The following is a 12,494-nucleotide window of genomic DNA, read 5'->3' as shown; positions in this document are numbered from 1 at the left end:
ATGGTTTTCATGATATGAATGCCTCTGTGGGACTATTCGAGCGGAATGATAGGGATTCTAGAGGTAACGCATATAAAGTAGTAGTACGTAAAACAAATCTAGAAATGCGATAAAAATTCTTCACGATAAGAGCACCTCTCGACTGGAACAATCTGTCACAGGAAACAGTGCAAAGTAAGACCATTGGCGAATTCAAGTGGAAACTGGACAAACATTGGAAAGCGATTATAATTGACATGTACGAATGCGAACGGAGATAGGAAAGAACATTTGAAATGACCACAAGAGGCGCTGCCTAATGGTCATAAAAACTTGACTTGACTTGACATAAAGAATGAGAAGGCCCAGTCTGGAGGATATTATCATAAAGTTTGCGGTCTGCTTTATAAATAGTTATAGAAATAGTCTCATAGGAATCAAAAACCTCAAGACGAACAGCACGTTTTTGCAATTTATCAATCCGATCTAGATCAGTAGTGGTCGAACCAACCCACACTTTTAAGCCATAATAAAATTTCGGTAGAACATAAGCCCGATATAACACTTTATAAACTTACTAAATAGTTTCAGATGATTAATGCAAAATGATTTATTTTGTGGAGGCCTGCTCCCTAAATTATGAAGTCATCACTGGAGCAATGAGAACATCAACGTTTTACAAGTCAACCCACAACCGTCTCAGGACTTTCCCATATTCAAAGAATCCCTTGAAAATAGTAAAGAACGTGGTAAAAAAAATGAGGTGTGCTCCAACGACGAGGAAACATATTCATCTGGCATGACACAAAGAACAACTCATTGACAAAACATCGAAGTAATGTAGCAGTCGTCCACTTATGTCACGTATGAAGTTAGGAATAATAGGCCCTATAACCATTGGCTCAAGGGTCAGGGACACTATCTCTTGTGTTTTTATACCTCATTCAGTCGGAGCCAATTCAGTTCGCTCAAAAAATGAGACTACAAAATAGTGTTAAAGCTTGAAGGCCACTACCAAAAGAAACCCACTCTAGAAATACGAACGTTCCCATGGCTAGTTCTCTAAGTATCTAAAACACGCGAAAGGATTGGATGACGTTAAAACTATAACAAAAGTTTTTACAATGAACACACAGAAGAACAACACTAACCCACAGAAGAACCTCGCAAGCCTACTCTGCAGGGCACCTCTAGCAGGAAAACGTCAGGTGGTGGTGTGGCACGACATCATGAATAATTCTATCAAAAGGCACCGCACAAACAACTACAGTGCTTGCACTGCAGAGGAATTGACAGAAATCCTGAAGACACTGACAAATATCAGCGCAATTGTATAGTCAGAGAAATGGTACACCAGATATCAGGAACCAGCTGATCAGCTCGGGTATTCTTGTCATTTCTATTAGGAGGTGTCTCATTTCAAAGAGGAAGAGAAGAACGGAGCTGGTTAACGAATATAAGGCACTGCACCAGGACGTCCGGCTGGAGCTAAAGTCTTAGCGGGTTGGGTTCGAACACCAAGACAACCTGCCAGCTGTTTTGCCAATCTTCGTTCAAACACAAAAAAGAAATCTCAATCGAGAAGGAGGGCGGAGAAAAGAAGACTATTGAACAGAGGCGAGGAAACTGTTGGTCCGACTGAAGAGGAGGCTTCAACGGAGAGGGTAAATTAGAGTTGCGTTATTTGTGTTGCTTTGTGTCATGTGAGGTTTATTCCTCGTGGCCTGCAAACCAATGAGCACAGTTGTACTCCCACCTCCAATCCTGATTTGGACTTTAAAAAACAAACTCACTTGGAAATTAGTCCGTGATTATGCGTCCATATATGTTATTTTTATCAACTGTCACCAACGTGTTAAATTTTTGCGAGTTTGTCTAGAAAACGACATTATAACTAATTTTTTGAGGTTCAAGGTACCGGAAAATGGGGTGTTTTCGAACCAAACGGTACAATGTTTTCAGACAAAATTTCTAAGAACGGAGATTAAAAAGGCATGGACAGATGAAAGAAAGCGTTGAAATCAAACTACAAACGGCGAGAGGCGCAGTAAAGAGGGTTGTAGATGAGAAAGTTTGGCCTTCGGTAATGAAAAACTGAAGTCTCAGGGGACAAAGACAAACAACAACAGTCAAAGAGACCCATCAGAAGAAGCTAATGAATATATCAGAAAGGCAAGATCGACCTTTGGGGAAGCAAGGTGAGGGTTCGGTAAAAGCTCTTGATGATGTTGAATTACCAAATTGGGTACAACAAGCGTTGGCATTAGGGACGAAACATCCCGTCAGGGATAAATTTAATGAGACACATTTTCTCGGCGATATTGACATCTTTCTATCGCGTCTCGAAAATCGTAAAGTCCCTGGGGAGACCCTTTGTGAGATCGAAGCTGTGGCAAAAGCCTATGCTGAAAGGGCGAAACAAACACCATCTGACAAAGGCGTTGAGAAAGCCCGAAAGTATCTGAAGAGTAATGGATTAGTTGCGGTACTGCATGACAAGGGCGTGGGTTATTGTGTAATGAGGAAGGACACCTACGAGAACAAAATGTCGGATACATTAGATTCAAATCAATTCAGCGAAAGTAAAGGAACAAGTGATGCGATTATTTTGAAGATAGAAAGAGACATCAATAAGGAAATGTTGGCTATCAGGAAAAAAGACGAATTAAGTGAGAATCTCTACACAAGGATGAAGTTTACTGGGAGGCAGCCCGCCAGGCTTAATGGTTTGGCGAAGGTGCATAAAAAGATTACCCCATAAAGACCGGTCCTCTCATTGCCTGGTAGCTCTTATTATAACTTGAACAAGATTCTTGCAAAATTGTTTGAGAAATTAGAGGGCGCAAACATCGAAACCAACTCAGTAGATGCGAGTATACAGATGTTCCACTCAAAGAAGCAATAGAAATAGCTCTGAGAAAACTGAGCAAGATGAACCACCATCAATTTCTAGGAAAACCATGAAGAGACAGATGAACATGGCAGTTAGTCAAGTCCATTTCAAGTGCAATGAAACATGGTACGTTCAGAAAAATGGTTTGGCAATGGGGGCATCTCTTGCCGTTATTTTATCAAATCTTTGACTGAAGCAGTACGAACTGCACTATCGAGGGATATTCCCGAAATGATTTTGCCCGAAAAAAGTTCTTAACGGAATATGTCCCGAGTGCAATAAGAAAGTCACGTACAGGTCAAAAAGAGTAGAATGTGAATGCTGTTTGAACTGGTATCACATTAAATGCGGTGATATATTAGATGATGAGTATCGAAATATAAGTGAAACCGTCTGGTACTGTAAAAAATGCATCGCGATTAGAGAGAAAAATAAGTCAGTGCAGCAAGCTAAGTTATTTTTCCGTTACGTTGACGATATAGTGAGAACAGTGAAGGGTGATCCTGAAAAGGCGCTATGGGCTGCAAAATTACTAGATTCAAATTTACAGCTAACAATAGAAACACCGAACACAAACGGGAAATGGGCATTTTTGAATTTACAAATTAGTATTGACAAAAGCAAGAAAATTAACTGTGGGTGGTATCAAAAACCAACAGATAGAAGTACCATACTAAATTTTTGAAACTGCGCCCCTTCAGTACAAGAGAAGTGTGATTGCAGGAAATCTTCACCGGGTTTTCCGCAGTACGTCAACATGGGAAGAATATGATAAAGTGATGAAAATCAACCGTGAACAATGGTTGGATAACCAATATCCGAAAGTTGGTCATCAGGGAGGGCAAAAAAAACATGGCTGAGAAACAGAAGCCCCGTGATTATAGCAGTGATTCACCACCCATCTTGATGGTCCAATATAGGGGGAATCACAGTCAGTCCTTAGCAAAAAAAATGCGCGATATCACCAATGCGCAGATAATATTCACGACGAGGAAAATGAAAACTTATATGCACTCTGTAAAATACTCTTTTTTCAGTGAACTGAAATCAAAAGTGGTGTACAAATTTGAAGGTTGTGGGTACAAATCCATCTATATTGATCAGATGGTCCCACATCTCACCACAAGGTTTGAAGAACACCGAAAAGAAGATACCTCAGATGGACAGCATATAAGGCAGTGTGGTAGTGAGAGTGGTAAGTCTAAATGGAAGATAATCGACCAGGCGTCCAGCAGCATTAAGTTACTTACATTAGAGGCGATGCACATTAGGAAAGAAAGACCGGCAATTAACGCGCGCGACGAAATTAGAAGTAAGGAGCTGACACCAAGGCTATAGTTCCAAACTCGAAAAAATCTGGCTAAAACAAAAAAAAATTTGAAATTACTTTATGCTAACAAATTTTTATGCCAACAAAAAAAGTTTGTTAGCATAAAAATTAGCGACAAATTAAAATTGTAAAAACAAAAAAGATGAAAACTTACATAAATTTGTGACAAAATGTTTAAAATTGTTACATAATAGTTTTCACATAATTTCAGTAATATTTGTAAAGTTTTGATTGGATGAATTTTTTAAATTTTGAAATAATGTTGTCTTGACACTTTTTATGATCTTTGATCATTTTGTACAGATAGTTTAGAAATTATAAAACCTGAAGATGCAGATAAATGTGCGAAAACGTTTGTTTGAATTTACAAATTTAAAGCATTCTCAATATTTGGACCTATGATCCAGTTCCGATGGATCAACCTAAAACCCGCCTTATCTCCACATACTCGTGTGAAACACACATAAGAAATTAAATTCAGTACTCACATAGTGACGCAACTCTAGAATTAAATAAATATTATAACAAAGCAACTCTAGAATTTTTTGGTAAACAACAGTTTTGACTCAAGAAGTTTAGTTTACTGAACAAATGGGCAGCTTGACTCGTCTGCCTGCCCAACCAGGGTTCTCTCTTGCCCAGTGATGGCACTCTCGTAGGAGTTCGCGATGCTCTCTGTCAGAAAAAAGGCAATTCTACTCGAATTGATCGTTTCAGCACAATTTTTACCGACTTTCCTGCAATTCTGATTCAAGTCTTCCGATTGAATTAACTTCTGATTTTCAGTTGTCGCAATAAACTTGAGCATAACATTTCCAATTATGACCGACTGGCACATACCCCCCAGACTTAAGCTTAAGATTGTCATCCTCTTCGCGCGTCGTTGTCATGTCAGTGAGCCTCGAGAATTTTGAGTGCGTCTCAAGGTACAGTGCCAGTGGTCATTTACAGAAATTTGCAGCAGATTCAACCTTATCTACATCCCCAAAAATCACAGCCATGTAAAAATTTCATTCTATAGCTAAACAGCAATAAAAATCTTTATCCAATTGCATCCTGGGTTAATATTTTTTTGTTTAACCCAGTCAGAAATTTGTCATGCGAAAATTTGATGTATAATAGATGTAGTATATTAACTAACATTATTTTCTAGGTTAAAATATCTTTTTGTTCCCTCAGGTTTAATCCGAGTTTATGCTCAAACCCCATTTCCTTTCCCTCCTCAAGAAAAAAAAATAAATCCAAAGTATCCAACTTAATTCGTCCCCCAGTCTTTGAAGTACTGGGTCCAGATGCGCTTGACTTCGTGATCCGCCTCGTCAATTCTTCTTCGTCATCAGAACTAATAACGATTTCCTCCCATGCCTTCGGTTGTTCAAAGAGCTGCATCCATTCCTTCTGCTCTTGTAATCTTCTGGGATGATTTGGTAGCTTACTCATCTTGGGCTCTCTGTTCAAGCAGTAGGAGTGATGTAGGCTCAAGCTCACATTTTTTGCTAAATCTTCCTCTTGTAGCGAATCCCTAGCTTTTGTGTTATCTCTAGATACCTTACCAACCCGCTTCCATCCATCCCGTGGTTATTCCGTTGCGATGGGTACGAAGTGGTCTCTTGAAAGCTTCCGGCCCTATTTCGGCCAGGAACAGACTATACTCCTTCTGATGTTTCTTTATGTGGGTTTTCGTCAAGACATACAACCAAGAACTCAACGTTGCCCTCACCCATGAGAAAAAATACATGCGACTCCAGAAACGTTTCACTTCCATCAGTACAGCGAATACCTTGCAGGCAGTCTCAAACAACTCAAGCCTCCTGTTATAATCAATTGCATGTATCGCCTCCACGGTTGGTGCTTTCAACTCTCGGTTTTTTATCACATTCTCTTTAATCCATCTGGTAGACTAAATACAGAATCTCCTGCAAATGGAGAGAGCTGTTTAAGGCTATAAATTTAAAATGAAAGCTCTCTAAATAGAGAAGGAGTCACTGGATAGCGAGTACAAGAAGATATTCTCTGAAATTCAGAGGGAGAGGAAAAGCTTCACGCTAACTTGAAAGCAGAAACTTTCGCAAAAGAACTACTCTGGAGAAGACTGCGTCTACATGACGCACAGAGTCCTTTTGCCGCCTTCCCAGCCTCTTTAATAATTTATTGATGCCGGAATTGGCGCCACCTGAAACAGTCAATAAGCATTTGAAGAGTATTTGCCTTCTATGCCAACCGATAAAGGCGGAAGTGAAGACTAATTCAAGGTGCTGGTTGAAACACGAAAAATTCTCATGGATCAAGAGGCGAGAAAAATTTACAATAAAAGAGGCCTAGAAGCCGCAAAAGATGTGTTGCGCCGTAAAAGAGACACATAGTTTGGAAGTGCTCAATAAAAATTGTCCCTTATAACGTGCTAAAAGTGATAAAAATGTTTCATATGGGGAGAAATCATTGGCAAAAAGACCCACCGTATTTGGTCCGTCGTGAGTGGAATACTCGAGTTTCAAGAGGGGAACATTGTAGGGAAACGGAATGTTCCTTGTTAGTAAATTTTTAAAGATCATTACTTGAACTTGTTTTGCAAAGTCATTGCTCATTGATGATTCCTGAGAACTGTCAACCCATTAAAAACATTGAAAATCAATCAAATACCTTGTCATACTGCAGAAACTTCACTTTATATAGCCTCAGATAAAGCTGAAAAGGTGCGAAAATGCGTAATTTAAGTGAAACCAATATTTACCCAGATTAAGGATAAAAACGACCGGGAACATTATGATAATTGAACATTCAGAGCAATCAGTTGGTTAATATATCCTTCCTTGATTAACGTTTTCAATACTAAGTTTCTGTAATTATCTCATAAGTCTGCAAGATCAACTTGAGTTATTTTTTAAAGCAGATAATTCGAGTTTTCAATTTAACTTACACTCAATACTTGTTTTACTCCGAGAAAGCGTTATTTAAGTAATATTTTCGACCGTTATTTAGAAACTTATTTGAATTTTTTTTTTGAAAACTACCCTATCAAATCTGAGATGAAAAGTTCAATCGAAAGAAGCGGTTGCGCGAATTTTTCCTGCAGAAGCAGCTACTCCTTAATTTTTTGTAAGAAAAACTTTTTTTCGCAATCTTTGCGCATTTTTTTTGCGCAATCTTTGTCGTGTCTTTTTGTCTTTGTCGTGTCTTTGGAAAAATTCCAAAATCTACTAAGTCTTTACTCCTACTTATTTTTCGTAGACAAGCAATTAAGGTTTTGGGCTAAGTCTAATTTTTGAATTCTTGTATTTCGTCCTGCATCTGTCTAGCAAGTTCAAAAATTATCAAACACGTACCTCCCGCTTTAGCTGGGCTCTAGGTGTCCTTCATCGATGCATACGAAAGTTTTGGTTCCCCTAGTTTTTAACATTTTCCATTTTTTCGACTGTTTTTTTTACGATTTTGTTTTATCACAGGTGGTGCGAAGCTCCGATTCGCATCTGTGTCGCAGGAAATAAATCACAAAAAGTTAAACACTGGCGTTTTTGTTTGTTTTCCTAAGTTCTGATCATAAACGTTTTGCCAACTGTCTGCGGCGGCCTTGCTTCTTAAGCTACCATTCTCCGAGGCTTAGTATGTCAGATGGCTGTCAGAATCCATGTAGTTTCAGATAGCTTTGCACTTGCATTGAAATATCCTATTTTCAAAACAGCTGAAAATTATGACAACTGAATCGGAGCCCAAAGTGAACCCTAAGGCGTACCCTTTTGCGGGAGCTAACTTAACCAGTCATATTCTGGACTTATGCCAACAGGCTTCGAACTACAAGCAGTTGAGAAAGGGGGCTAATGAGGCCACAAAAACTCTCAACAGGGGTCAATCCGAATTGATTGTCTTGGCTGCCGACGGGGAACCTTTAGAGATCCTGCTGCATCTCCCGCTGCTATGCGAAGATAAAAACGTCCCCTACGTTTTTGTCCGAAGCAAGCAGGCGTTGGGACGTGCATGTAACCTGTCAAGAGGTGTGATTGCGGCAAGTGTTACTTCAAATGAAGGATCCCAACTCGCGCCACAGATCGAAAAAGTGCGCAATGAGATTGAGAAACTACTGATCTGATCAGAACTCGAGTTTCACTCTTTTTGTTTTATTTGATGCTCTTGGTTTTATTGAACTGTTTAAAAGTCCTTTCAATTGCAAGCATGCCAGGATTGAAAAAATACGATATGCGATGATCTCTTAACGTTGACTATGGCAAAAAATAAATTGAAACTTTTTGTTTGATGTGCAGTTATCGTAAGAAGAAAACTTCATCTTATGTTTTCTCAATGGGTGATAGCTTCTAGGCTCACCTCAATTTAGTAAAATGTGACCTCTCCCTTCGTTCAATTAGTGATAATTCCATTGTATACACAAGCGAGCGTAGTCTTATAAGATCCGTCTGGGTCCCTTTTCTCCATCCAAATTTCAAGACTTGCGCAATTTCTCAAAATTTCAAATAAAAATACTTTATCGAGGTAGTCAAGTTAATAGGTGGGGCCCGTTTGGGGCAGTAAATGTTTTTTCAAATAAATCGTTCGGATTCGTGGTTTTCGTCGGTTCATTTTCCGTTTTTTAAAATATCATTTTTTTGATCTGGTACTAATTTTATCAACCTAATTTGTAAAGTATAGATTTTATTTTTGAAAGTTCTGGAATGTGTCATTTTACCTGTCTGATTTTGAAACTTCGGTTTTTTATTGGGTTTTTTATTGATATAGTGTTTTATTTTTACTTTTTTGAGACGGATTCGAATTTTTTTTGACATCAGCAAAGTTTTAGTTCAGAAAACATTTCAAAAGAAGTTCAAAAAAAGGCGTATCAATGAAAAGAGCGCCTACTACCCTGCGTGCTTGCATAACTGCCTTTTTTTGTACTTTACCCTTCTGTGTACAGCTTGCGAAAAAGTCTGTGGGGGAGTATTTGACCCAGATATTTGTTTTCGGTTTCTGAAAAACTTCTCTCTCATATCTGAGATTTTGGGTTCAATGGATCGAACTCGATATAGGAAGCTCGCCTATATAAGCGTCTACGCCCAAATTTGTTTTACAAAAAGTTTCGGCCCTCGGAAAAGTCAAAATTTGGTTTTTGTACCGTCTTTTGAAACTATTTGTTTTTTTTTCCGAAAACTAAACTCTCAAATCTTGAGTGTTTGCGTTCAATCGAAACAACAGATTGTGCTAATCCCTTCCGCTCAACTGGCTCTGCCCAAATTTTTTTAAATTAAAAGGTAGATTTGCGGAACAGTCTTTTCTTAATTTTGAAAGTTTTTAAACTTTTCTCGAAAACTACCCTGCCAATTCTGAGGTTAATTTTTCAGGTTCAGTCGAGAAATCCGGTTTTGGTAATATTTTATAATTAAGCGGCCACGACTTTTTCATTGCACAAAGATTTCGGAAAGTCAAGTTTTTGAACTTTCGACCGTTTTGCAGGAACTTATGGTTTTCATAGAAACTATCCTATCAAATTTGAGATGAAGGTTTCAATCGAAAGATCCGGTTGCGAGAATTTTTCCTACAGAAACGACTACTCTTTTTTGTGAGGAAAATTTTATGTATTTGGGAAGATAGTAAGTTTTTGAAAATTTTAATTCGCTCTTCTCACTTATTTTAGTAGAGAAGCAACTAAGTTTCGGGAGAAGTCAAATTTTTGAAATTACCCATTTCATCCCGCATAAATCAAACAAATACCAAAATATCAAACAGCTATTTCCAAATTGAGTGGGCTCCTAGTTTTCTTTTATTGAGCATACGATCGGTTTGGTTCCTTAAATTTTTTAACGTATTTCTTTTTTTTTCTCGACTTTTTATGTTTTTTTTGTTTGTGTTGTATCGCAAGAGGTGCGAAGCTCATCTTCGCCTCTGTGTTTAAATTGCATTCGCCCTGATATCTGAGATTATATATTGGGTAAAATCAATTCAATCCAAAGCGACATAGCCGAGAATCTACGAATGCAAGTGACTGGGGTGGGCAGAGGTCGAGTTCTTTATTATCATAGATTGTTTTTTTTTGAATAGTTTATTTAACATTCAACGTTTGGGAAGAATTTGTTAGATACAGTCAAAATTTCAGTTTTTAGAAGTTTTATCAGAAAATATCAGTTTTCGATTTCAGATCAGGATTATAATGGTTCGAACTCCTGTGAAAGTTCCTGCAATTCCGAACCAAAATGTCCCCAATATATCAGACACAGTCAAGCTCAAACACAAGGCAAAAGGCGACAGTAAACAAGAGCACATATCGAAGGCCGGAAAAGTGAAGACAAGTAATTTTAAGGCGATAGTTTCCAACATAACGGTAGAAGAGATTTTGGAAAAGGCAGGAGAGTCAGATACAAAGGCAGTTGAGTCAGTCAATTTACATGCTTGTGGGATCACAAAAATTGTACACATGGAGAAATTTTTCAATTTGAAGGCGCTAGATCTTTCCTGTAACACCATCACAAAAATAGAGAACCTTACAAACTCGGCGCTGAAAGATCTGAAGCTGTACGGAAACATGATTTCGTCAGTTTCAGGACTTGTTGATCTGACCAATTTGGAAACAATATCTTTGCAACATAATAAAATCAATTCGATTAGTGACGGTTTTGCATCCCAGAAAAAGCTCAAGTCGCTACGACTTGACAGTAATCATTTGACACATATTGAGCCACGAGATTTCAACTACTGTCGCAACTTAGAAAGTTTGGATATCAGTTACAACTTTCTTGAAAGTCTTTCTGCGCTCAAGTTTGCCTCTGTTTTGAATGACCTTTCAGCCATTGGGAATCGTCTGAGGAAAGTTGACTGCAGTGGCAATGTTACTCTGGTAGAGTTAGATCTGTCTTTCAACCAAATCGAAGATGCTTCTGGCATTTCATGCCTGGTAAATTTGCAAGTTTTGAAGCTGACCAATAACAAAATTTCCTCATTGAAACCGCTTGGAGATCTGAAAAAGCTAGCAGAGCTTCACATGGGTACGAATTTACTCACCAACTTAAATTACATTCGAAAACAATTTCCGAATTTAGACTACTTGGACGTGAGAAAAAACAATATTGCAGACTGGAAGCATTTTGAATACCTTAAATTCTGTCCATCTGTCAGAGAAATCTATATTGAAGGTAACCCGTGTGTTGTCGACTTCACAAATGAAGACAGAAAAGCACTGAAGCAGGTGTTGCCAAAGATGGAAATGGTCGACGGGACTTACCTTGCCGCGAAAGACGAGCAATCGGCAATGTATGCCAAGAGGGCGGCTAGTGCCTCAACTGCGATTACCGTTCGTCAATTGGAAAACGAGATCAACAGTTTGTCGATTAATTTGGACGAAAATGAGCGGAACATTCTTCGGACATTCGATTCCATTCGAGGACTGATGGATACCTTGCCTTTGCACCCTCCGAGAATCTCTGAGGCAAATCATCTGCCCCCTGAGTTAAGAGGCAGTCAGCCTGGTACTTCAAGAATTGGTTCTGCTAGGAATAGCAGTAGGACTAGACTAGAAGAAGCAAAATTGTTTGCAGCTTCTATGAGCGTAGATGACGATTAAGCTTCTCAAAAACTTGGACTAGGAAAAGTTTGAAATAGCTTCTGAGCGTGCAGAAAATATTTTTCTACGCGTGTGTATGTAAATATGTTCATATGTACAAAAACAGCTTTAGAATTAATTGAAATTTTAATAATTATGCATCACCGCTCTAAATAACTGACAAAGGTTTTTTTCGCAAAGAGAGGTGAGTTAGCAACATTCCTTACAACTCGCACAGCAACGAGCTATTTAGATTAAAAGCTTTAATGCTCTACTATATGGTAACTGTTGTAACTAGGTTTTTCAAATTTCTGACTTGTAAGAAAATAACGAAAATTTTACACTTCGGCTGGGTTTTTTTGTTAAAAGTCAAGTTTCGACTATTTAGCTAAAAGACCAAACTCTTTATGATTATTTTGAGCACTGGGATAATTAAGGCGCGATATAATTCGTCCTGTTAAAGCAAAGCGGCCAATTATATCATTTCAAATTGAAATGAAGACAGTAATTTGGCTTGTTGATACCGTTACATGTCACTTTGCCCCAAGTCACCTTGTCCCAACTTGTCCTGTTGCAACTTGCCCAACTTGTCCTGTTGCAACTTGCCCAACATGACAACCTGTCCAATGCCATCTTGTCCCAGATAATAAATGAAACTGGCCGCAGATACTTTGACATCCTCGTAGAACATAATGCCGGCAAAAAGATACAAAGATAGCCGGTTACTGTGCAAGTAGCACGGAATGTTACCACCACAGTCTTAAAAAATACAACAA

At 38.5% G+C, this 12,494-nt stretch overlaps 2 protein-coding genes across 2 annotated transcripts; both read left to right on the top strand.

The window, feature by feature from the left end:
* The first annotated feature begins 7,890 nt into the window (after positions 1–7,890).
* LOC134844818 (NHP2-like protein 1) lies at positions 7,891–8,286 on the top strand. The gene has a single exon (XM_063861633.1). The coding sequence runs from the start codon at positions 7,891–7,893 to the stop codon at positions 8,284–8,286; it is 396 nt and encodes a 131-aa protein (XP_063717703.1).
* A 2,035-nt stretch (positions 8,287–10,321) lies between these two features.
* LOC134844344 (uncharacterized) lies at positions 10,322–11,840 on the top strand. Its single transcript, XM_063860981.1, has one exon. It carries the CDS (start codon positions 10,333–10,335, stop codon positions 11,737–11,739), a length of 1,407 nt encoding a protein of 468 aa, XP_063717051.1. The 5' UTR covers positions 10,322–10,332; the 3' UTR covers positions 11,740–11,840.
* The last annotated feature ends 654 nt before the right edge of the window (positions 11,841–12,494 follow it).

Source organism: Symsagittifera roscoffensis, chromosome 4 (assembly GCF_963678635.1).
Source record: "Symsagittifera roscoffensis chromosome 4, txSymRosc1.1, whole genome shotgun sequence".
Classification (NCBI taxonomy): domain Eukaryota; kingdom Metazoa; phylum Xenacoelomorpha; order Acoela; family Convolutidae; genus Symsagittifera; species Symsagittifera roscoffensis.
Note: the sequence above shows the minus strand (reverse complement) of the source record. Positions and strands in the feature narration are given on the sequence as shown.

Coding starts and splice junctions, on each gene's coding strand:
- LOC134844818 (XM_063861633.1), top strand. CDS start 7,891: ATGACAACTGAATCGGAGCCCAAAGTGAACCCTAAGGCGTACCCTTTT.
- LOC134844344 (XM_063860981.1), top strand. CDS start 10,333: ATGGTTCGAACTCCTGTGAAAGTTCCTGCAATTCCGAACCAAAATGTC.